Below are 24,852 nucleotides of genomic sequence, written 5' to 3'. Positions count from 1 at the left end.
ATCACAGGCTGTGTAAAAGCTACGTATGGTGTGAATTTCTAAGATCAAATGTAAACATACTCTTTGGCTCTTAAAAGCATCATGAGCTGTGAGACTGTGCTCGTGACTTCTGCGTTTATTCTTTGTTTTTAAGTCAAAATGCGCTAATTTGCGCTCCTTATCGCGTAACGTCACGGCTGTTAGAACCCCCAGCACGGACGGCCCCGTGTTTCTGTACGGCAGCAGAAGAGAGTGTCAAGTACGAAGAAACGCAGTGCTCTGCTGATACAAATTAGCTTATCATGTAAATGGTGAAATAGAGAACTTTGACCCTATTATAGTAGAGTGTAAGACAGTGGATTAACACTCCAGACTTCTAATTAATCACAGTGTGTCTCATCCTCTTGACTGTAGCTGAGTAGGCCATTCTTCTAACTCCAGCCAACAGCTCTCCAGCGTTAACACTTCCCTGCTGGGGCTCTTCTCCCGCGGCTGTCACCACAGATGACAGCGTTGCACTGCTGAACGTTTCAAAACTCAGTTTCAGAAATATTCAGAAACATCGTTATACTTGAACTATATTTTTATTGTGTGAAGACTTAAAAAACCCACAAAACTTAACTTTTAGGAACAGAGTAACACTCTGCACTGCTTATGCTATTTTCTCATGCAGGAGAAGTACAGAACAGTACTGATTATGGTTCCTTTCTTCTATAACATGCACAAAGTATTTCATACAAACTGATTACATTTATCATCAGAATTTTACAGCTTTACTGAGATGGGAATTCCAAAAGTTGTTGTGCACATACCAAATTTATTTTAAGATGATACAAATTATGTCTGATACCACTTCTCAGGTAAAACTTTTATATCACTGAACTACTACAATAAGAAGATAGATATTTAAACTACTTAATTTTTATTCCAACTTTTAGACCATGTTTTAAGAGGAACACTGGAAATAAATTGAAGCCATTGAGTCAACAGATACTATTGATGATGCCATAAAATATTTCTGTAATAGCATCTCTCTTCTCAGTTTTAAGGCATCTGAAATTCAAACCAAATGAGCCTTTCTCACTATCAAAAGCCAAACTAAGAAGTTCTTTCCAGAGAAAGACACAGTACATCTCTTTCAAAAAGTACTGAGGGCAATGTGCCACCACTACAGGCTGCACACAAACCACAGCTGTTTTCCCCTGACCTGCTGTGTTTCCTAAAGTGTAACAGAGAGAAATCTCAGTGATGGAAGAAGTGTCCTAGCATGTATTCAGACAAAAGAATGAGAAAGAAATTTAATTCAAGATCTACGGAGTCTAAACAAACTCTGTATAATATGCTTTTATTATCCATAAAAGGTATTCCCTTTTTCAATTCACACTACAGATAAACAGGAATGGACTATAATACTGAATCTTCAGTTATCTATGAAACTGTGGAAAAATAAGAAAACTGAAGTTTAACTGAATTTGTTACACAACATTACTGGACTTTCAAACCACCAGTATCATCAGTAGGGATGGTAACGTGGCCCGGGGTTGTAGGAGTTGTAGCCGTAGTGGGAGGAGTACGATTGCCCTTGTCTGTGCTGCTGGTAGTTATTGCCCCAGCTTCTCTCTGGCCTCTGATTAGATCTATAGTCACCTTGCCAGTTGTATCTGTCCCCTCTAAAATATCTGCCATCTTGAAACCTGCAATGAAAAGAAATGTCAAATATTCACACAATTGGTGAGTTCTTGAAAAGATAAATGACAATGAACTCTTACATGACAGTTTTAATGAAAACTGTAAAATTTAACTCTTTATATGCTCAATTACTGATTAGTTTTTATGACAAACTGATGAAAACATATCTACAGTCATCTGAGATCATTCATTAATTTCTTACTAATACCCACCACACTATTTGCTAAGTGATAGAAGGACAGTCTGTTTCCTAACACAGTGTATTCACAGGCATTACATGAACTGCTGGAACTCTGAAGACTTCAGAGACTTAAACAGACCATGTATCTAAAAAGCAAGCAGAAGGTACATCCGTAGCTGTATCAAAGCCAGGGTCAACCTAGTAACTTCATGGTTGAAAGCTGTGGCAAAGCAGGCTTACGGACAATTTAGCTACCTAACAGCATAGAGTCCTGGAATTCATATATTCCCTAAAATCCATACTACCCCTGCTTCATGGCCTCTTGTAGATTCCCATACTCAAGAGAGTGTATCTTATCAGCTGTATTTAGCCATTGTTCAATCTAAGTTTTAGCTTTTCAGCTGTATCTTGATTCCTATCAACACTTGAGCTGCCTCCTGGTCATTTTATTTGGATATTTCAATGGTGTGGTGTAGACAAACAGCATTTACATGAGGTTCACTGTGTGACCAGAGTGTAGATGTAAGAGTTCATTAGTTCAAAGAACAACAGTTTGTAAGAATATCTCCTTAAACAATCATTATCATTTTTTTTAAACTGTAGAAACTGATTTTGTGTTTAACTTGATGACAAGCTTCTAGAGTGAGAAAAAGTTAGAATTATGTTGTCCTCCTTTTCTTCAGATAAGACACAAATCCTACTTAGGTATTTAAGAAGCCTTACAAATTGTTAGTTGGACGTAATTTTAATTATTTTGTATTAAAGGCTCATGTTACTATTGCCAAACATACTGTATGTGTAATCGTTTTTCAGTCACACAAAAATCAGATGTTACTGTCCAGAATTCAGTAAAAAGCTGCAATTACATCCTGAAGAAATAATTCAAATATTTTGCAGTAGGCAGATAACACTGCACTAGCTAGACAGAGTGGATGATGGATTTTACAGTCATTTCTACTAGATAAAATAATCAGTACCGATCTCTGTTTCTCTGGTTGCCACCAGATCTGTTTCTCCATTCTTCAACTATAGGAGGGGGATCTGCAGGGCGTTTCAGATATTCTTGGTATTCTTCATCATCTGATGTGAATCGGTGAGCAAACATCTTTTCATAGTTCAAGGGCATGTCAACCAAGGAAGTCATTCTGAAAACTTTAAACATGAATACAATAAAAGTGCCTTTAGCAATGTAGGAAGACTTTTACTGTAATAGCTACCAAAATGAAAAGTTACACTCGGATTAACACAGCAATTAAGTTTTGTGCAGACAGCATAGGTGGTTGACTCTTAAGTCTTGACAATCTAAGACACTAAATAACTGTCCCGAAGAGGTTCTCTCTGATAGAAAGCAATTCCAATTCCATGTGCAGCCTTTGGACATCTGTTCTGGATATGGAGACACTGATCTGTCTAAACACTGGGAGTGGTTTTAAGGGACTCTATCCACATAGGAGAAATTCAACTTAGATTGATACCTAATATAGTCAGCTATTACGCAGCAGCACCTTGGAATCGATTTTGATAGACCTAGATTAGATGAGCTCTGGTAGAAAGATATGGAACATTTCTGAGGGTTAGTAATAGAAAAAACATTTATTCACAACGCACTCCCAGTCTACTCCCAATCCATTTTTGACAGGAAAAAACATTACTACAATCAATGTGAAATGTTTGCTAAGGCAGAATATCATGCAAAGCCTACAGATACACATAGCCAGCAAAGCAAAATAATCAGATTTAATCACAATAATTTATGTGGTAATAACTTGATTCAGGGAAAAGACAGCAACTAAGAGGAAGTTAAATTACCTCATAATATGCCTCTCTAATGGGATTTGTTTTTAAGGCCTTAGTTTCCTTATTTACCTGGCTATATATGCATTTGCCCTTCAGACGTTGGTGCTATCTAGTACTGTCCATCGGTAAAAGTCTGGCCCTAATAGCAGATGCTGAGAAAGGCTCTATGCCTACTGTTTTAATAAGCCCTGGGTAATGTAAAGCATTAAAGGTCTCTGCCTCTAGACTTCCAGAATAAGCTTTTCTGCTGTCTCCTGAAGATTTGCAGGCAGGACCAATATTCACCTTGCAAACTGGAGGGAAGGAAGGAGGAGACAGGTTTCTTCTGGACCCTGAGAGATAAAATATATACCCTCAATGACCAAGCCCAATTCTTCTCCCCGCCGCACCTGGAAACTAGGGTGAGTGCAATGTTTATGGGGAATACAGCACAGCATTTAGTAAACGGAGTAAACTCCCCTTTCGTCAGCTTCGGTGCCTGGTGATCTCCAGAGCCCATCTGCCGCCTCCCACCTAATGACGCAGCCTAAATCTTTCTGAAGCAGGGGTAGGAGTTATTCCTGCAGGATGTCCAGTGACTTCACCCTCTTTTTTTTTTTTTTCTCTTTTGCCATGAGCTAATCTCGTTAGTTCTTACTGTGAGCTATCTCCAGGGAACTTCGCGCCTCGGTCAAAGATGGAGGGGGGGGGTGTTTGAGGTAACATCGCCCTGGGGACCCACCGCACGCCACCACAGCCTTCTCCAGAGAGCAGTGGGAGCCGCTCTCCTTACGATTAATAATTTTAATATCAATATTCACCCTGCGGGAGGGGGGAAGCGATAAGAAGGGAGGATCCCCCACACACACCTTCCCCCGCCCCGAACAACGGACGGGGTTCACTCCCCTCAGCGCCGGAGCCCACTTTCCCCCTTCACGGCGGGTCGGGCAGGGGGCCCCGTCCCCTCAACGGCGGGTCTCGCCTTCCCGCCACCCTCCTCCCTCAGCAGCCGGCCGCCCTCCTCACCCTGCGCCGCCAAGCCGCCGCCGAACCGCCGCGGAAAGCCCTCCTCTTCCGGGCCGGGCCCCGCCGCTTCCCCTTCGCCGCCGGGGCGGTGCCGCCTCAAGCCGGCGTCCCCTCAGCGCGCCCAGGGCCGGCAGAGGTGTAAGCCTTGATTCCCTCAAATTAGGGTTTGATACGAAGCACGCTGGCATAAATAGTCTTGAGATCCCTCAGGGCGCTTTCCTTGGCTCCTAGGTGGGTTTTAAGGAGGCGATACCTGCGGCGACTCGGGTTTTTTCACAGGGAAGGTGCGCAACTGGGAAGGGTAAAGTGAACGCAGCGCCTAGGAGGCTGCTGCATAAACGCGTTTTAAGTGTCTTTCAGGTGTCGAAAAGCTCAGAAGTGCGTTGACTACCGTGTGAGGAAAGTAAGATTTCATGAAGCTTTTTTTCCTGTGTAAACCAAAGTAGGGTTTGGCACCTAGGGAGGTCGTTCTCCCCCTCTACTCTGCACTGGGGAGGCCACAACTGGAATCCTGCATCCAGTTCTGGGCTCCCCAGTTCAAGAGGGACAGGGAACTGCTGGAGAGAGTCCAGCATAGGGCAACAAAGATGATTAAGGGATTGGAGCATCTCCCTTATGAAGAAAGGCTGAGAGAGCTGGGACTCTTTAGCCTGGAGAAGAGAAGGCTGAAGGGAGACCTTATTAATGCTTATAAGTATCTAAAGGGCGGTTTGAGGGAGGATGGAGCTGGAATCTTTTCAGTGGTTCCCAGTGACAGGATGGGGGGCAACAGGCACAAGCTGGAACATGGGAAGTTCCACTCAAATATGAGGAAGAACTTTACAGTGAGGGTGACAGAGCACTGGAACAGGCAGGCTGTGGAGTCCCCTTCTCTGGAGATCTTCAAGACCCACCTGGAGTAATGTGCTCCGGAGTAATGTGCTCTAGGCAATCCTGCTTTGACAGGAGAGTTGGACTAGATGATCTCTAGAAGGTCCATTCCAACTCCAATAATTCTGTGATTCCATGATCTGCCTCAGCAACATATTTACGCTCCCTCCTGGTGCTGTCTCTAGTGGTTAGTCCTCTCGCCTTTAACACACCTGAAGTTGTGTGTGAGCATCAAAACTTTTTCTGAACAAGGTCTTGAGCATGTAAATAGCTGAAGACAGGGAATGGTACTTCCCCGGCTGTACTTCTGCGACCCTGGGTGTTATTACTCATTTATGAAGTGCCACTGTGGTTATTAACAGTTGGCTGCCCAAAGGATTTGCAGTGTGCGGATGTGGTGTCGCCTCCTTCCTCTGAACAACTGGCAGCCTCTAGACCTTCCTGTAGCAGAAATGCTGTTGGTGCCCCTGTTCCCCTATTTGCCCTCTTTGCACAATTCTGACGTCTTTGCGTTGCCGACTATTTTCCATAACTCTGAAGCCATTGAGTTTTAAATGGTCTCTCCTTCTGTGTGTAAGAAATAGGTTTTTTGTAGGACTCTTTCAGAAAGCAATGTTTTTTTATAAGCTCTACTAGAGACTTTATCGCCCACAGATACTAGCAAAGCATAGAGACTGATAATCGAGTACATCACTTGAAACAAAACACCCCAGCAACAGCAATAGCGGCATCCAATTCTCAAAAAATATTAGACCAGAATAAGTGCCCTTTGATATAAACAGAAATAATTACAGTCTGCTCTCCTGCGTGACCTATAGCAGGAGTGTATTGTCACTTGCAAAATAGAAGTGATGACCTCAATCCGAACAGCCCAATGCAAATATCTTAGCCTGGGTAGCTAGTTCTAAGCCAAACAAATTGTCATTGAAGCTGAAAAATAATATATTTTAGCTTACATTTTCCCTATATAATCCCTGTTCTACTGACTGCCCTTTCAAAATGGGCAGAAGTAAGTAGGATTTTATTTCTTCCGCAGACATGTTTCATTTTGACCACTGGATATTGGAGTTTCAGGTGTGTCTACAGAGGATTTCATGCATAAAATTCATGAGATGATCCTTAATAAAAGGGAGATACTTCTCTTTTTTGAGGCTCTAGTCTGCTGTTTCATAGATGACATTTTTCATTAAAAGACCAAACTTAATTTAATATTAAACTTTTAATTAAAGGCTAAAGTCATCCATACATTTAAGCATGTACATAATCTAGGCATATATATAAATCCTGTTGAATGAATGGGCACCCTGCAAATGCTGTGAGCAGTGTACTTCACAAATTACAATCTTGCTAAGGTGCTCTCATCAGCATATTCTGCATAGAAAAACATTTGCATGGAATGGCTACATCAGAGTGGCACATAATTATATTTATCATGTTTATTTATATGTGATGTTTGTGCATTGGATCTTTTTTGTGACATGTCTTTGTGCCTGCTATGGGTTATAACATCAAGAAGGAGACCGTGATCCGGGTGGCAGTTTCCTATGATTTCTCAGAGGTGGTATACTGAAGTTTAAACTATGAAAAAGCCAGTGACAGGTAAATTTTAAAGGAATAAAGGCACTAAAAAATAGATATTGTCACTGAGTAGGACTTTCAACACCCACTAAATGCCTCATACAACACATACCTACACAATAGGTGCCCAAGTACTTAAAAGGCCTAGCTCCAAGTGTTGTCAAGACTGAGGACTTGATAATCCACTCTTGCAATCTTTCTGCTCACTTCAAGCCTCTCTGGGTAATTAATGTGTTGTTTTTGTACAAACACAGTCTCATAATCAGTGTCTCTGAAGTCTACTGTAGTGTGATAAAGCCTCAAAGGGTTTGCCTTTTTTTTTTTTCTGTGGGTTTTATTCTGTCAAGTAATGTACTTTTAGATGAACTAAGAATTGTTCCTTTTAGCCTATCAGAAATTAATGGAGCTTTTGTAGAATGGATCTTCCTGACCAAACAAAGGAATGTACAGTAAAACTAGCAAAGTCTTGCCTGCCTTGAAACAAGGGAAAATGGTAGTTCTTTTTATAATTATTTAGTCTTGATAACTCTTACGGTTCTGTCACAAGACTTTGTATTTGATGCTTTACATAAATCCCCAGCCTCTGGACTCATGTGTTTTCATTATACTGAACTTTCATTTAAAAATTAATTTCTGTCCCCTTGTTATTATGGACACTGCTTGGGAAAAGAAGTAAGTCTGCTTTACTTGATAACCAGCCTGTACCCAGAAGCAAAGGGAAAACCTTACTCAAGTTTTATTTGTTTAAAATTTTATAATTTTTTAAAATATTTTTCCATTTCTTTATGACTGGTTTCGTTGATTTACCTCAGTAGAGGCTGACAGCTGTGGCATTTTAAATGAAAAGTCAGCATGTATCTCGGTGGCAGGAAAAAAAGGGGAACTAAATTTTTTGTTCATTTCTGTATCTTTAGGCAGGGGGGATCCTTTTACTTCAATGTTAATATCTACCTTGAGAAATCAACGAAAGAACTAACATCCCTTGTAATTGAGGCCTGTCTGATCAAGGGAATATTGGTCTATAAACAAATAAGCACAGAAATCTCCATAGATTGTTATGGATCCTGCTGTTTTTTTAAACAACAAAATAATATATCAGATAATATTTCAGTGAAAATTTATTTATCTTCAAAACTCTCATTCCTTTTCCCCACTTGCTGAATCGGGCCAGTGATTTCCTGTCAACCAATTTCCCTCTCCCCCCGTTTTTCTTTCAGTGTCTCAGTTACAGTGTAACTGAAAGAGTGGTTTGTTTGTACAAGGAAACCTGATTTCCCCAGATAATTTATTCTAGGAAATGGTGATGTCTGGCACCTTTAGAGAGAGCAAGACTTTGCGTTCTGGCTAACGGCAGGTACAAAGGGCATGCGTGGCAGCCTTGTTATTGATTACACACTCAAGGAAAGCTGTGTTTCAGTGAGCACAAGAGGTCTTAAGACCACCAGGGGACATCTGAGTAACTAATGACCGCAAAGTATTTGCTAGATCATTCACTGCACTGAGAGATAGGTAAGCAGGGACACTCTTTAGCCAATCTGCAGAAATATTTGGAGTTGTGCTCTTTCTCTAGGACTTCCTGTGCTTGGGAGCTCAGTTCTCATCATGAGGTATTATTCCTTTGGCTGGAAAGGATTATTGCCTAGATGAAGCTCACTTAAATAACAAGAAAGCCGGAGATATAACAGCTGTTACTGACAAATGCCTCTGAAGCCCGTGCAGTTATTCTGTCAGATCTCTGCCTTGCTTTTGCTGTTATATTGTACGATACTGCTGAGCTTCACACACCTCCATATGGTATTGTAAAGTGAAGTCCGTAAAGGAACAGACTGCGCCGTTTCTACCAACTTCACTAAACTTAATAGAAGAAATGTTTCCTTCCCGTAACAATGACCTTTAAATGTTAACTGCCTAAAAAAATAACATTGTCCTTTTTTAAGAAGGGGAAAATGCAATTCCTGGTGCTTGATTGTGTTACAGAATAACCATTTTGGTGCTCAGGGGCCCAATTCCTTTGCATTAAGCTTACAACAGTGTAACACTTGATTAGAAGGAATTTATTCCTAATTTATGCCAGCATGAAAGAAGGCCTTTAATTTTCCTAAGAGCTATTTCTGTTATCAGTCTTTTAAAACTCACAGTCACATTAAATTATATTTCTAGCGTATTGTTCTTAAAATTAGTGCAGAGGTGTTGTTATCTGACTGTCATTTACACATATCTATATACACATATACAAATTAAAAATCGCTACATTCTAGCTGCCTTCTTTTATTTTCACCTTTTAAACTGACTAAGCCAGCTGTGCCCTTTGGGGTCTATAAGAATGAATCATTTTTATTATTTTTTCTCTCTTAGACAGTAATTACAGAGTAGTATGCTGTCTCTGTTTTTTAATATTATGGTGCCATTTTAATCCATGGTGCAACACCATTAACTTTAGCAGAGTTACGCTAGAAATGAATTTGTCCCCAGGAGGCTTTTCCAAATGTTCAGTTCTTTCCTTATGATTACCCAGAGGAACGGAGAAGAAGAAGGCAAGACAGAGGGCCCTTTGATAGGAGGAATGTAGTTCAAAGTGAAGTCTTGTTTCTGCCATTCATGGTGCTCCATATGTTCCTCATTTGGGGTGGAGGTGGGTTAGACCCCGTGGAGGCACGCATGCTGTGGCTGAAGGGCAGGCAGGAGTTTTTACACAGCACATCTGGTGCACAGGTTATGTGCTTTCCCAGGCGTAGGTATTGTACAAATGGGGAAAAAAAAATAAATAAAAAAAAAAAAAAGTGGGAGGAATATTCAGATACTTAAAGTGTGCTTCTGTGGAACTGCTTGAAAGATAGAAAATGGAGTAGCCAAATGCTAAGATATCAAACTCATGATAATCGTCATGCTGTCTAAACTCCAACTCAGGTGCTTTTTAGATGTCAAGTAATCCTGCAAGTGGGGATGTATGAATCAGTGCTACCATGGATTGCCTATTGTAAAGATAGTTGCAAGATATAAAGGAGGTACTTGCAGAAGTTTCTAGGACTAGAGTTTATTCATATTCCATTTTCTTTTATAGTTTGATATTTTAGTTTGGGCTCATTTCTCGTGTTCACATCCAGGCTAATACAGTCAAATCTGCTGCACTATTGAAACGCCAACTTGTAAGTTAGATACAAATTAGTAGCACCTAGCTGAGTTTAGAAGGGGAATTTAGAGAAATTCCTCTTTGCTGTCGAGGGGCAGAGAGGGACGGGGAGCCGAGAGCAGGGTAGTGGGGTAGGGGGCCCATCCCACAGCCCCGAGCAGGGGCTGGCTCAGAGGGCTGGACAAGTTCATGGGGATGAGACGAGTCCAAGGCAGGTCAGAAATTCAGGCTGCGGATCACTGCCCAGACCGACAGGGTCCATGGCCAGGCACGGCACAGCTGCAGTGCGGCTGGATTCGGAGCCCAGCATAGCCATGACGGCGCCAGGCGGGGACCCCAGGCCCAGGGCTGAGCTTCCCTGAGCCCCTCTGCCCAGGGCAGGGGTGTGGGGGAAGCCCCAGGGAGGGCTGGTCGTGGTAATTAAGGCCTGTCAGTGTATTCAGGGCCCTGACATGCACATCTGGTAACAATTTCTGTTATGTTTAAATCAGAAACTCAGATCCTTGCAAAACCCAGGATCTAGCAGAAGGAAATGGTTATGCCTTTTTAGCCAACATCTAGCGTTTCTCCTGGGTTGGATAGTTTATGCAGTTTGCGTGTTGCACATCAATCGTTGCCTCGGATACAAAGTTAAATATTCAACCTCTAAAGAGAATACCTAGGTCTCCCATTTACTCCCAGAGTCCTTCTTCTCTGGGCGGTGACATTCCCCAGGCACTGGAGCATTACCCCGAGGCTCCTCGAGTGGAACCGCCATGCCCTCTCTGAGGCCCAGGCTTGAAATCTGCCCTTGCCACCAGCCCTGCAGACAGATGTGCAATGAGGCCCCACTCACGCCTGTCCTCCTTCTTCCATCTGCCAAAGCCACTGCAGATGTGTAAGCACAAGTTCAGGTACTGCTAAAGGCAATGAAACATGGCAGTATTTCAGTGTTTTGTTCCCTCTCAAGGCTCAGGCCAGTGGAACTGGTCTGAGTAATACTCTCTCCTTTAGATAGTAAACATGGCTCTCCCCGTTTGGATTTACCAAGAAGCTGTCAGCACAGGAATTTGTCTGCCTTCTTTCTCTTCTCTTTGCACAAAAGGAGAGTTCTTGAATGTTCTCTGCAGTTCCTCTAAAGTTTAAGGGCCATTAGAGAAAGCAAGGGCTGAAGCATAGGCCAACTTTGTACTACTTCAACTTTGGAATGTCTTCTTAATCAGAAGTAATTTTTTTAAAATCGTAAACTTGAATTTTCCAGAGATACCAGTCTGTATTGAGACCACGCTGTGCTAAAGTGAAATAAGGTATAAATGAATTAGCTGAGCTGCAGAGAAGCCTGCAGGATTTTGCAAAGCTGGACTGAGCGCTCTGCTCCTTTTTCTGACATTGCCTCGCTACTGCCATGCACTCCCCTGTGCATCCCTGCGCTGTACCTTGCCCCACACAAAATCTGGAAATTCTCTGGGCAGAGATTATCTTTCAATTTTATGTTTGTGCTGTGCTGGGGCTGGTCCTCGTCTGGGGGTCTAGGTCACCACTACTCCTAGCAGCAATAACTCTCCCTCTGTTACTAAATTAGGACTGGAGATCATTCTTTCCAGCAGACAAGGGTTCCTAATCTTTCAGGAGATTATGCTGTGGCTGCCACCCCTCTGTGTCCCCTCCTGCCCTCCCTGAGACCTCTGCTTCAGATGTCAATGCACAGCGTCCTTGCCTGCCCCAGTGCTGCTGTAATTCTTTCTCTGTCTTTGCCCCAGCTCCTGCAGCAGTTCCCTTTCCTGGAACCTTTCCACAGCGCTGCTGCTCCCGTGGCCCTGCTCACTCTCCTGGGTTCAGGTCTCTCTCTTCACCGCTTTCTTGAGTTGTGGCTGTTTCTTTCCCATCCCTGTACTGCCTGCAGAAGCTGTGCTGTGGTGGCAACCAGCTGCTCCGTGGGCTAGTGCTCAGTTGAATGCTGCTTTCTGATGTTGGTTGGGAACTAGCACAGAAGAACATGCTGACTACTAAACTTAAAAAAATATAGAGATGTTATCTTGGAAAATGCAAAGTTCTGATGGAGACTCTGCCAGAGGGCTATTAAAAACAAGCTCAGAAAATCTCACTCGTAAATGAAAGCCGCACAGTAATTTTTGGTGATACATGGAATGTGATTGTTTCATGTTATGCTATGGCTGCTCATTTTAAGAATAATACAGAGTTATTTTCTTGGTCTTAAATGCTGCTGTGGGGGTATCACAAACTTCCTGAGTAAAAACTTTAATTAAAAAGCAAATGTTAATCTCCAAGCAGTAGCATCTGCAGCATATTGCAAGATAAGACTTTGCCAACCTGAAAAACTAAGCAAGATTCTAATTAAAACAGGGGAAAAAATGATGAACTAGATATACGTTTTATTTAAGGATGGCAATTACATAAGATACCAAAGATCTCATGGTTGCTATCTGATGGGAAATGTGCTGCCAGATCTCACAGACTATTTCCAGGGAAAGAAATCCCTGTTCCACTGGTTCCAAGTACTGTTGGGATATTGCCTTCAGCAGGGTCAGGACTTTGCTCTGGCTCTCCATTTGACTCGGAAGTCACGTCGGTCGTGTTGAAAACTGCAGATGATCCAGTAATGAAGTAATGTGTCAGCATGGCATGAGGAAACACCATACTGCAAGTGCTGCCATCTTTCCAGTGAGGCACAAATACAAAGTCATGACTATTTATGGTTATTAAAGATCCCAGCGCACCTTTTGAAAATTAAAGCTCTTAATCCCTGTGTGCTGGCCAAAATCTATTTTAAGTGATGCCACTCTGTCTATCAGCATTTCCTGTATTGTTCCAGATGGAGATAGTGTTGGCTATTGCATCCTGTTCCAAACTGCGTGCTGGGTTCCTCTGTGTTTTGGAACAGCTGATATTTTCCAGAAACAACCATGCTGCAGTGGTGTGTGAAGTGATCTCTATATATCCTTCACTTGTCTCACAGGAATGGAATGAGGATTAATCAATTGTGACCGAATCACGGTCCCAGTGAGATACCTGCACAAATGAAAATGCAAAGCATTACCTTTTTGAAAGTGTCTGTGTAGTGAGAATTCCTTTGGCTGGGGAGGAAAATGCATTTTAAAGGCTGTTTCCTCAAGTGTCTAGTTACCTGTCACAACGGGCATTATTGTGCATGAGAAAATTCCGGTTTGTTGAATGTGGCTTTAAGCATGTGGTGTTTGTTGGCTGGCATTTGTGGCTTTGCATGTCCTATGCATTCAAAACATGCTTTGTTATGCTTTCAGGGCTGGCTCCTGCTCTTCTCCCAGTGCAGCTAAGGGCATGGAATTGTACCTCACAAGCCATGTTCCTAAAATATAATAATAGTACGTCTCTCATGCAAATTTAGGAGAGAGTGGTCATGGACTATTTTGGGAAAAGTGTACTCACCAGGTGGACACAGAATATTCAGTCAGCCACTGAGGAGCTGAAGAACAGTAATAAATATTATTAAAGGTGGGTATGGATGAAGATTAGCCTATTCCTGCAGGAAAACTATCAAATTAAACTTAGAAAAATGTTGGTACATTCACAACATAAATCATGTGCTCTTCTGCAAATGAACAGTAAATGAAAAATAGAGGGTGTGTGTCATCCATACTTTATAGCGTTGACTTAATTTTCTCAAGTATGTAGAAAAGGTCTTGATGTGTGTATATAAATATTTCTCTATTGACTAAAGATTAATTTAAACAAAACATAGCTCAAAGCTTTTCTGACCATTGTAAGTGTTCTGCTCCACCTTCCACAAAGTCCCGTGGAGCTAAACTGAGTTCTGTAACTGCGTGCTTGGTGTTGTCTTCTATGGTAGTGCACTGTGATCCCTGCCCAGCTCCAAAGCCCTAACTGAACTATGGCTGAAAGACTTGATATGATATTAGAGCATGGGTGCTGCTGCCTGCCATCCCGTGGTTACTTCTTCAGAACCCAGGTAAGCACTCTGGATCTAAAGAGTTCTACTCTGGGTGCTTTAGCTGCAACCATGTTTCTAAATATATATATTTTTTTTAATATTTGCAAGTGACTAAAAATTTTGCTCTGATTTTTCAAAAAATATGCATTTTATACACCCCCTAAGGACTCTGAAATTCCCCCAGAGAAGTGGAATCTGTGATTACCTTTAGATATGGACACTTTTATAACTTCTGTTAACTAGAATTACACAACAATGGATTGAAGATTGTTGACAGTAAATACTTTCTGAGAAGCAAAATATGGAGCTGAAAAAAGCTGATTGTGTTTGTTTAACTGATGAGTAGTGTTTATGTATTTTGTCATCCAAGTATCATTGCAGAACAAAGTTATATTACCTAGAATTAGGAATGCAGAAGCTCTCCTTGAGCTTTTTTTTTTATCTAGGTAACACATGCAGCACAATTTGCCACCTAATAGATTCTTTTAAAATGCATTTTCTCATCAAAGCATTCCTGGCATCTTTGTTTGTGGAGCTGTATTCTCATTGTTCTTTTGTCAAATAATATTTTTTTTTACTCTTCCATACTTTAATTACTAGTGTAGCTAAAGAGAGAACAAATTCTGCATGATTTGTGGCCTTCTAGTTTCACTTTTGTTATTGATTAATTACTGTAGTTTATCATGACTTATCTACAAGGACTGGTGTATGTCAAGGTCTTCAACTTTATTTGAAAGTGGTACAAATTAAGTCCAGTAGGGCTTTTGGGGTTTGTTTATTTCTAATGCATTTTGGAAGCATAAAAATATTAAGCTCCTTCTTAAATTCATCTTAATTGCTTTCTGTAGGAGAGTCTGCAGGGTGAAAAATTCAACGCTTTTTTTCATAGAATGGTGCAAAATATAGCTTTTATGGTGACAAATAGCTTCCTTCACAAATTAAAAGTTCTCTCTGTCTGTGAAAGACAACCACAGTTGAGCACTTACAACTTCAAATCCCTGAGCCAGATCTGGCTTCCCTGAACTCAAGATATTTTCCGCAATTGGAGGAGGAAATCTTGTACTGCAGTGCCACTCGTGTCCCTGTGAGCTTTAGTGAGAGCTATTATACTTCAACCATGAGTAAATAGGCTTGAAATTCCACGTGGCTTCATTCCCACCTGGCACTCTGTCTGCACTGCTCAGTCCTTTGAGAAATTCATCCAGGCAAGGGATCCAGATACCTCTGCCCACAAGGAAACATATAAGCCTTTATCAAGTCACTGGGCATTCGTGTAAATTAATCAGACCTCCAGTGTACCCGTGGAAATGTCTTCCTTTCCCAGTAAGGCAAGCAAGGAGTTGATTAAGGGGTAAAGTCCACCAATTATTAAGTTCTAAAGAAACACAAAGAGTGAGGTATTTTGCACCAGTCTGGAGTATGAATTCCTACAAGCAGCAGGGCAAATAAATCACTCTGAAAGGTCTGTCCCCAGCCTCTCTTCCTCTGTTCTGTTTAATATGGGAATAGTGGGGTTTTTTGGAGAGTGACAGCCACTGTGACAGCGTGACACCTCCCCCCAGCAGCTCCCTGACCTGCACCCACACCAGGCATTGTTCATGCACCATAGAGCCCGACACAGCCGGGATAGCGGAGTGGGCTAATTAAAAAGGCAGCATTTAAAATGCCAGACCCTGGTTGCTTGGAAATGTAATCCAACTTGAGTATTATTTTCGAGCTTAGATTTTTGAATCCAAAATTCCATGTGACGGAAGAGATGGGTATTTAAACAGATGTCTGCAATTTCTTTAAAAAATAGAGATTGAGTTACAGATGGTAGAAAGGGCCTGAGAATTAAAAACTCCTGAGTTACAAGAAAATTTACATGTGAGCAAAATGGTTTACTGAAATGAATAGTCGTGCAATTCTGCATGCTTGAAAATTAAGATTCTTTCACCAAAAATGTGAATACCTTTTCCCTTCTGTATTACCTGCTTACTAATAGCCTCGGCTATCACCATCATTGTCACAGCCAAGTTGTAATATGAGGGTCCTGTTTCTAACAGACAAGGCATATAGTTCTTTCCTTCTTCTATATCTTGTACAATTTGGCCTGCCAGGACCAAAAATTTTGATTTGAATTAAATTAAAAAGAAAACTAATCTACCCCATCTGCATAACCAGTGCCTGATTGCTCTAACTTCCATTTTATAAATCACAAATAAATGGAATTTTGTGATGTAAGCCTGGAAGGAAACCAGAGTCATCATCTGTACTCAAAGATGAAATGGAATCTATTTTTTTCTTCTTTTGGGGATTTAAAAAGAAAATGACCAAAATAAACTTTCGATGAAAAAGCTGATAAGTTCTAAAGTGACATATGAAATGCAAAGCACTGCGTATTAGAAGGGAAAAACTGAACACATTTGGTACAGTTTTGAGGAGCAATTCAGGATCCAGCTCACCAGCTGGGAGACCTGTGCATTGCTGTGAGCAGGTTTATGAAGATCTCCACTCATGCGTATGTGCTAAAAAAAAAGTAGGATTAGGATGTATATGAAACAAGTACGTAGACTCAGATGGAAGCAAGGAGACTTTTACATGCACTGTACATACGTACATACATACTCCCCACCTACTCTGCAGTGTTACAGTCCATCCAGGGCAAAAACAGTTCAAACTCGCATGATTTCAGAGAAGAGCAGCAAGACCCACTAGCTGCAGAAAGAAGCCATCGTGAAGGGTGACCAATCTTATTTACTTTAGAGTGGAGTGGAACGTAATCTAAGTGTCTATATCAATGTAAACATTAAGAAAGAGAAAGGGGAGTATCTGTTTTCTCTGTCTTACCTTGTAAGTACAGAAAAATAGGTCTGCTAAAGGGAATAAGGTTGCTTCAAGCATGGAACCAACCTTACAACGCGCAGGTTCGGTGCGCGCTCCTGGATGTGTCCCAGGCTGGATTTCTAGTAGACCAAAGTACAGAAGATGCCTAGAGGATCTGTCCCAAGTTGTTTATTAATGCTGATGGATGCTCTCTGACTACACCAGTATTACTAGAAATCCATCAGCCTCTTACAATTGCAGCCTTCAACACTCTGCACATAGATTCAGGGCTTGGAGCCCTGTGGTGGCTGGTAGGGCATTATTCTGGTTTTGCTGGCTATCTTTACGTGTCTATGGTTTTTTCCTCTAAAATCATATTTAATTTTTTTTTTGTTAGCTGTGTATTTGTCTTCATTGAGAAGGCAGCGTATATCACAGTGTGACACTGACAGCTCTTTGCATTTACATAAAAATCTGCTTTGAACTGATATTTGCATATTTTACAGGACAACTTTTTGAAAGTGAGGTAGAACGCTTGTGTGCCTTCTATTACTCCTCTTAGACAGGAGCTTCCTGGCACTAAGTAATTATACATATAAGAATGAACTGCAAAGAATAATAAGACAATGTTCAGCCTACTCTTTTAAAGATGATTGACAAAACGCTTTTAAAAATGGGCTTCTCCTTTTTCACTTTTAAAGACACAGAAAGTAGTCCTAAATGATTGTTCTTGGATTATTTCTGGGGGAGAGTGGAGAGCAGAACTGCTTTTACCTTAGAAATCACATGAATGTCAACTTTAGAGGTTTTTATGTCTTGCTGGAGAACTCGTTGAATGTCTCAGATGTTTATTGTGAGCTCTGACATTTTAATTGAAAGGACAAGAGTGTTGATTTTTTTGAACAAATAGATCCTTTGTCCAAATTGTTTATTAGATATTAGATTAAGTAGGTTTTAACAATAAAAATCGTAAATCAGAGTGTTTCAACAGTCTGACTTAAAATCTTTTCTTTTCTCAGTTGCTCATCTTTAAAATTTTATATCCAGTGATATTATAATTACATTAATTCTCCATTTTTCAGGGGATTTTGAAAACTAATTCTCTGTTTCAAATGTAAAAATCAAGAATTCCCCAAAGCTTTTTTTGGTTAAACTTCTGGATAATATTTAAAGCTTGAAAATGGTTGGTTATTTGTCAAAGGAAAAAAAAAAGGAAGGAATAGCACAGTTCTGTTGGAGTAAAAAACTGCAAATTTCATCAGTCTAGCTGGAAAAAAGGAGAAGATCACAGTATTGAATATTTTATTTAATACTGTCTGCCATGGGAAATATGGAGAAAATTGTCTTGAAGTATAACAGTTGAAAAAGACTAAACAGCAGGTTTTCTGAAATAAAATTATACCTAAATTAAAATAGAGTGGCAAAAGATGACAAAAATGAAAGACAAACGAAAGAAGAGAACCAAAAAACTGAGAGAGGGGAAGAGACTGGTGAGACCTTTGCTTTTCAGGATGCAGACTGGGCACGTACGCCTGATTGCTAGATCAGTTTCTGAAAAGGATATTTTTTCAGGATATATCCTGAAAAAGGATATATTTCTGAAAAGTATCCAGAAATAAAAAAATATATCTTTAGGAGGGCCATGAGAACAGGAGAAATTTCTCATCTAAAGCAGTTATATCCATTTACAGAATGTGGGTATTTTTATTGCTCAGCTTGAATCATACCAAGGAATCTTGTGCCTACAGTATTTTGAGTCTTCCTGAACCGTGCCACAGTAATAAGAGCACCCTTGTGAATACCAAATGAGGAGTGAATTACCATCATGTACACATCCTGCATCGGAGCCAAATCGGAAGTGAAATATCACGTCACATATGAAAGCTTAAGAACTGATTAATTTTAATAGCATATTTATAGCTCTCATTTATGGAGAACTCAAAATACTTTAAGAAAACGGAATACTAAATTACACTAGAATAATGTGAATCAATGGCAACTATATGTGAATTAGGACTCTGTGATAGTGGAGGACTTCAAGATGGAATCTTCTGTAGAGCAATCGCTTCATTCAGTATTGATAATGTTAAACGGTTTGCGTGTGATCTGGACCTCATTCAAATCCATGAGACGTTCACTGTTGACTTAAATTGAGGACAGGACTTCATCTTGTATTTGGCAGATACAAAAAGACAACAACAGTGTGCCACACTTCAGAAGGAGGGATATCTCCTCCATTTGGAAAAATAGAAGGGTTTTCAGATTAAAGGTGTACATTTACAGAAACCCAAATATGAGCAGAAAACTGGGTTAACTTGCTGTCTGCTGGACCACATGTCTCAGGGTCCTTGATAAATGGGACCACAACTCTGTTTCTTCTGTAAGACAGTTCTGAAAAGAGCATAAATCAAATGGGAATACCTTATGCACAAAAGCGAAATACAAAATTTTGTATCATGTGAATTTCACAGCCAACCATTGTTCCATAAGCCTAAGCTTTTTTTCATAATTGGGGATGAAAATACATGCTTTAATTTGTGATTGGAAAAGATTAAAACATTAGAAAATGCGAAGGCAACTGCAGTTCCAATTTCCAATTTTCATCTCATCATGACACATGTATAAGTTCATTACCCCATTTTGATCCAATTCCATTAGGTATTTGTAAACCACATACAGCTCTGGTTCATAAAACATAGCTTTCAGATAGGCACCAAAATGAGCTAATTACTCAGAGAGGACTAAGTCAACTCCTCTCTGATGAATGGAGTATGTAATCTAACAAAATGAAGTAAATGGTATAAAACAGTGAGATAAAAACACCCAATTTACGGTGGGAGTTTTTTTCCACAAGATTGCCAGGCTGCCATTTTTTCCCCTCGGAGGTGGCTGCTCCTCACTGTTTCCCCAGGAAGAGAGGAATGGTCATATCAAAGCAATATTCAAGGCTGCAGCCCATCGTGAACACAAAAGGATTGTCACTTTTGCCATGACCGTCCTGGAGGAAATGGAACCTCACCTTCAGCTGGGAGAACAGGACATGGGAAGCCTTTAGATGTCGGTGATTAGGAAAGGAGTTAAGTCTCCTTCGACATCCACAGCGACCACCTGACTGCGGGAAGGTGAGCAGGTATGTTGGCCTGGTGTCATCCCACACCTTTTGACAAAATCTAGTAATTCACCCTGCTTCACCCCCTTCCCCTTGTCATAGACTTTAGGTGAGTGTGTGGGATTGAAATTCCATTTTGGTGTTCCAGATACCAGGAAACAGTTGTCTGTCTACAGTTTTCTGTAGTCACAGGCAACAGGACAAGAGGAAATGGCCTCAAGTTGCGCCAGGGTAGGTTCAGGCTGGATATTAGGAAAAATTTTTTCACTGAAAGGGTTATCAGGCATTGGAATGGGCTGCCCAGGGAGGTGGTTGAGGCACCATCCCTGGAGGTGTTCAAAAGACAGGTTGATGAAGTGCTGGGAGGTATGGTTTAGTGATGATGCTCCTTGTTTGTTGTGTGGGTGTCTATTTTTGTCAGTTAGGTTGACGGTTGGACAAGATGATCTTTAAGGTCCCTTCCAACCTAGAAGATTCTGTGATTCTGTCAGAGAAGGAGACAGTTTCCCTGTCCACAGCTGGACAGTGTTACGTTGCTGGTTAACTTTTCCTTTGAGGGTTCCCATGAGGCCCCCAGGTGACAGTGGGGACAACCCCAGTTATTACACACAAAGTTAAAGCAGCAAACATTGTCTTTCCCACAACTTCTAAACTTTCTTGGAAAGAAAGGAAAGAAAGGATAAATCAACATGAGATTAAAAGAGAAAAAAAAAAAAGAAAAAAGATTAAAATAATCACTCTTGATGGCAGGGTATTAATTATAACTTTGTGTGGGAGAAGTTAAAATCCTCTCTTATGTGTGAATTCGGCGTCTTCTCCCCACAAAAGCATCACTGTGTCTGTGTAGCACAGTCCTACAAAAACCCCGATGAGCAGGTCCATGGCTTTCCTATGGATTTGTGTCCTGTGATCGCCTGTCAGATGTCAGTGTCACCCCGTGGGTGGGCAGCCATAACACAGCTCTTCCACACTAATGCCGTGTTGCCTTCCATGGAAAGGAACCATCACCCCTCTCATTATTTTCATGAAACCTAGAGGGAAATCATAGCTTTGGGACCAGATTTCCGGGGGGGGGGGCTGAGGAGGGCCAGAAGAGACTCCGTCCTCCTGATGCCCTTCGTGCCCCTGGGCTGAGCAGCAGCAGAGCGGTGGCCGGACCGGGACTGCGGGGCTGAGCCTGCCGGGCCCACCGCCCCAACGGGGCTGGACTTGCCTTGGTGGCTCCAAAGCTCCTTGAGATGGCAGGGCAGGCGGGCGCACACGGGAAAAAACGGATTCAAAGCCTGGAAAGCGGCGGGGAGGGAGGGCTTGGTGGCGGGAGGGAGCCGGTTTGCTTGTGTTTCACAAGACAGCCCTCGGCGGGGTCGGAAGGGCGGCCCCGGGATCCGCTCTGGGAACGGCCGCCGTGCCCGTGCCGCGGAGCCGGGGGTGTCGGCGGGGCGCTGCGGGACAAGCCGGTCCCCGGGACGGCCGGTCTGGAAGCAGCGGGTCCCGAGACAGCTGGTCCCGGGACAACTGGTCTCCCGGCACAGCCGGTCCCAGGAGCAGCATGTCCGGGACCGCCGGTCTGAGCTGACCCCGCTGTTGGGGTTTCAAGGCAGCGGGCGGGGCCGCTCGGGGGGCACCCCCACAACTTCACCCGAAGTTTTCTCGTCGCTTCCCCCCGCCCGGTTACTCCAGGCGCGGGCACCGGGGACGGACACACACACACACACACACACCCCAGATGCTGAAGTCTCCCACCGGGGCTTCCCGCTGCCCACCCGGGACACACACCCCGCAGGGCAACTCTCACCGCCGCCGCCTGCCCGGGACCGCGCAGGGGAAGCGGAGGGGCCGCCGCCCCGGCCCCGACCCACGCGTGGGCGCCGCCTTCCGCCGCCCCGGCCCCGCCGCAGGTGCGCCCGGGAAGCTGTAGGGGAGCCCCGCGAGCGCTCCCCAAAACCGGCGGTTTATACCGTAACTAATGGCTTACCGCCCGCTCGCAGCGGCGGCGGGGAGGCTGCCGCCCGAGGCAGCGGTGGAACGGGCACGCAGCGGGGGAAAAAGCCACCTCCGGGCGCGTTACCGGCGGCAAAATCCGCGCTGAAATAAGCGGGGGGAGGGGGGGATCGGGGGGTGTCGCGGCCCGAGGGAGGCTGGTGCGGGGCCGGGGGTCCGAGGTGCGGGGTGTGCGGCGAGTTCATTGTCAGCTGGTGCGTGCTCTGCCTCAGCCAGAGCTCCCGGCTGCTGGAGGCACACACAAAACTTGCCTGAACTGTGCCAGTTGTTCGCTCATTTCTGTAAATATTCCCTTCCCTTGTTTGTTGTTGGGTTGGGTGGGTTTTTGTTGGGTTGGGTGGGTTTTTGTTGTTGTTGTTTTTGTAACATGCCAGAAGTCTCTGATCACACGTGATGGCCTCTTGGAGAATTCATCTTTCCAAAAATCAGTCCTGCGTTTTTCCTCTCCTCTAACTTTAACAAGGGTATAAAAGCCGAATGCTGGTATTAGAGCAGTTTGTGGAAATACCAGGAAACAGAGGTTAACATTGTGCTTTTGGCTTGAACTATATATAGGTTTGAGATCCTCTCGACCAGAATGTCTTGGGGGATTCCAAACCCACACATTTAATTTGCTTTATTTTTATCCTATTATGTTCTCTTACACCTTTTCTCTTGCTTGCCTCTCCTCACCCCCCTGTGGCAAGGAATCGTCCTCCAGTTTCTCAGCTTCCACATGCCACTTTGAACTATGCAAACTCCCACTAGAGGTTTGTTTGTTATTGTCAAAGTGATATAATTCAAGACAATATGGATAAATAATGAATTAAAATGTCATGCACATGTCTGAATTTGATACCCAGGAGTACAGGGACAGAGGGAGAAATAAGATCTAAGTCAGTATCTTGACGTGTTTCTCATCAGGGTTACAAGGGGCTTATCTGCTTCTTAATTATGTAAAGTTCCACTGGAAAATAAAATAGAAATTGCCCCTGAGGTTGGAGAAAGAAGCATCAAAACCTGGCTGGGGCAGCACTGCCCTGCTGAGTCCAGGATGGTCAGAAACATCCATCCAAGGGAAACTCGCCTCTGTCATTTCACTTGGGCATCTCTAAAGGCAAATATTTTTGCTGTCGTCATTTTCAACCATCTCCGCACTGGCAGATCTGCGTAGCTGAAAAGTTTAGCTGTGGTTTGGAGAGAATTGAGTGGAAGGTCGTGGTGGTTCCCCATCCCCTTCCATAAGTCAGTCGTAGCTCTGGGCTCCATGTGGTCCTGCTCTGCCTCTAGAGCTGTTCCGGCTGCGAAGGACTTGAAGGCTTTTGAGTGCTCTGATTGTGCTCATGTCTGTGCTGCTAGGTATGCTGTGTTGGGTCACACAGTCTTGTACAGGTATGAGGCACGTTTACCAGCCAAGTTCAATATCCTGATCTAATGTGTCTCACCAAGTAAGTTATTTCAGTCTTACACTGGTGCATGTGAGATCAAGTTCCCAGCATCATTCATTCCCAGGGCTGTGGGGTGGGTTGTGCATACTTGTACACCCTGTACAGAGTGCAGACAAGGAGTTTGGATATACATCTTGTGTCATTATTTTTCCATTCACCTTTGTGATACAGAAAACTTGGGAGTACATTTTTGACAGTGTTACTGCAGCCGTGGCTCAGCACACGTGACACAGGAGCAACCTCCCCGGGTTCCTCCCTGTTCCATCTCTGCTGGCAAATCCTTCACCTGCTCCAGCTTTTCCTTCTGTGAAATGGGCACCTCTGTACTCATCTGTCTTTGTGAAGTGCGTTGTGATCAGAGCACAGAGCTCGGTCTGTCTTTCTTGAGAGAATATATCTTGTCCCAGGCATTCAGTGGGATTTTGCTTCCTGGGCATATTTTGGTGTCACGTATGGGGCATGTTCTCACAGAAATTGTGACAACTTGACCCAGCTCCTATAATATTTTTTTCTTTTTTTTTTTTTCTTTTTTCCTGGGGGTAACCATTGCTAATGATTCATTTAAATGCTGCCTATGGATTTGGCAGTGACTGATGGTGCTATGAAACCGGATCTAGCTACTTGAGCTCAGCAAAGCTATTTAAATTGCTTATTAGCTGTGAGCTGAGCTATTTAAACTGTTGTTTTAGTTCAACTTACTAGGCAGCAAGGTAGTGTCAAGTTTTACAAAAGTAATTTACATGTTTTAAAAAAAAAAATTAATGCCTGTAATTCAGGGTAAGGGAAAACAGTGTTGTAAAAAAAAAAAAGTGTCCAGGGAAAATAAGAAGTCTGTTTCAGTGCCCGTAAAAATCAATGCGAAGATTCTGCTGCTGAAAACCATTGTCTCTGGGTCAAGCCACTGTTAAGGATCTCACTGGACAAATATTTACTTTAAAGGGAAGAAATCTTTTCCTGAATCACCACTTTCTTCTGCCCAGAGTACCTGATAACTGCTGTTACCTCAGTAGTCTCAGAGCTTAAACTTTAGTTATTTGAAAATCACAGTGTAACGTGTTTCCAGCTGTAGAAATCTTTGTCTGAAAATACTACCTGATTTGGCTCTTGGTGTTGTAAGCCAAGGGCTAACACAACCAAGAAAGTGGCTCGCTTTTCTGTGGCTCTGATTTTAGTGAGCTGTACCTACTCATATAATAAGCACAGTCTGATTCAATTTGACCGAAATTTAAGCAGTCTAAGGTAACTTTCCAGCTTTAAAGATGCTTCAGGTTTAGTTATTAGATGATTTAAGGAGGTGCTGGACAGCTGCTTCATCTGTGCTTACATTCTTAACTGTTGTTATTTCTTTAGTAT

At 42.5% G+C, this 24,852-nt stretch overlaps 1 protein-coding gene across 3 annotated transcripts; it reads right to left on the bottom strand.

Moving 5' to 3' along the window:
* Nucleotides 1-548: 548 nt before the first annotated feature.
* Nucleotides 549-4,763, bottom strand: FAM103A1 (family with sequence similarity 103 member A1). Of its 3 annotated transcripts, none has more exons than XM_014944793.1 (3): nucleotides 4,652-4,763; nucleotides 2,827-3,001; nucleotides 549-1,673 (listed from the first exon to the last, which is right to left on the bottom strand). In XM_014944793.1, exons 2-3 carry the CDS (start codon nucleotides 2,991-2,993, stop codon nucleotides 1,493-1,495), a joined length of 348 nt encoding a protein of 115 aa, XP_014800279.1. In that variant the 5' UTR covers nucleotides 2,994-3,001; nucleotides 4,652-4,763; the 3' UTR covers nucleotides 549-1,492. The 3 variants fall into 3 exon arrangements, with proteins under 3 accessions (XP_014800279.1, XP_014800280.1, XP_014800278.1); XM_014944794.1 differs by lacking the exon at nucleotides 4,652-4,763 and adding an exon at nucleotides 4,495-4,615; XM_014944792.1 differs by lacking the exon at nucleotides 4,652-4,763 and having other exon boundaries at nucleotides 1,308-1,673; nucleotides 2,827-3,011.
* Nucleotides 4,764-24,852: the final 20,089 nt, after the last annotated feature.

This window comes from Calidris pugnax, unplaced genomic scaffold, assembly GCF_001431845.1.
Source record: "Calidris pugnax isolate Ruff unplaced genomic scaffold, ASM143184v1 scaffold70, whole genome shotgun sequence".
NCBI classification, from domain to species: Eukaryota; Metazoa; Chordata; class Aves; order Charadriiformes; family Scolopacidae; genus Calidris; species Calidris pugnax.
This window is presented reverse-complemented; position numbering and strand designations above follow the sequence as displayed.

Bases quoted from the DNA above. Each gene is read 5' to 3' on its own strand.
- FAM103A1 (XM_014944792.1), bottom strand. From the start codon at position 3,011: ATGTTTAAAGTTTTCAGAATGACTTCCTTGGTTGACATGCCCTTGAAC. The intron at 1,674-2,826 runs GTACTGATTATT...TTTTCATTGCAG, and splicing joins AACCAGAGAAACAGAGATCG to GTTTCAAGATGGCAGATATT.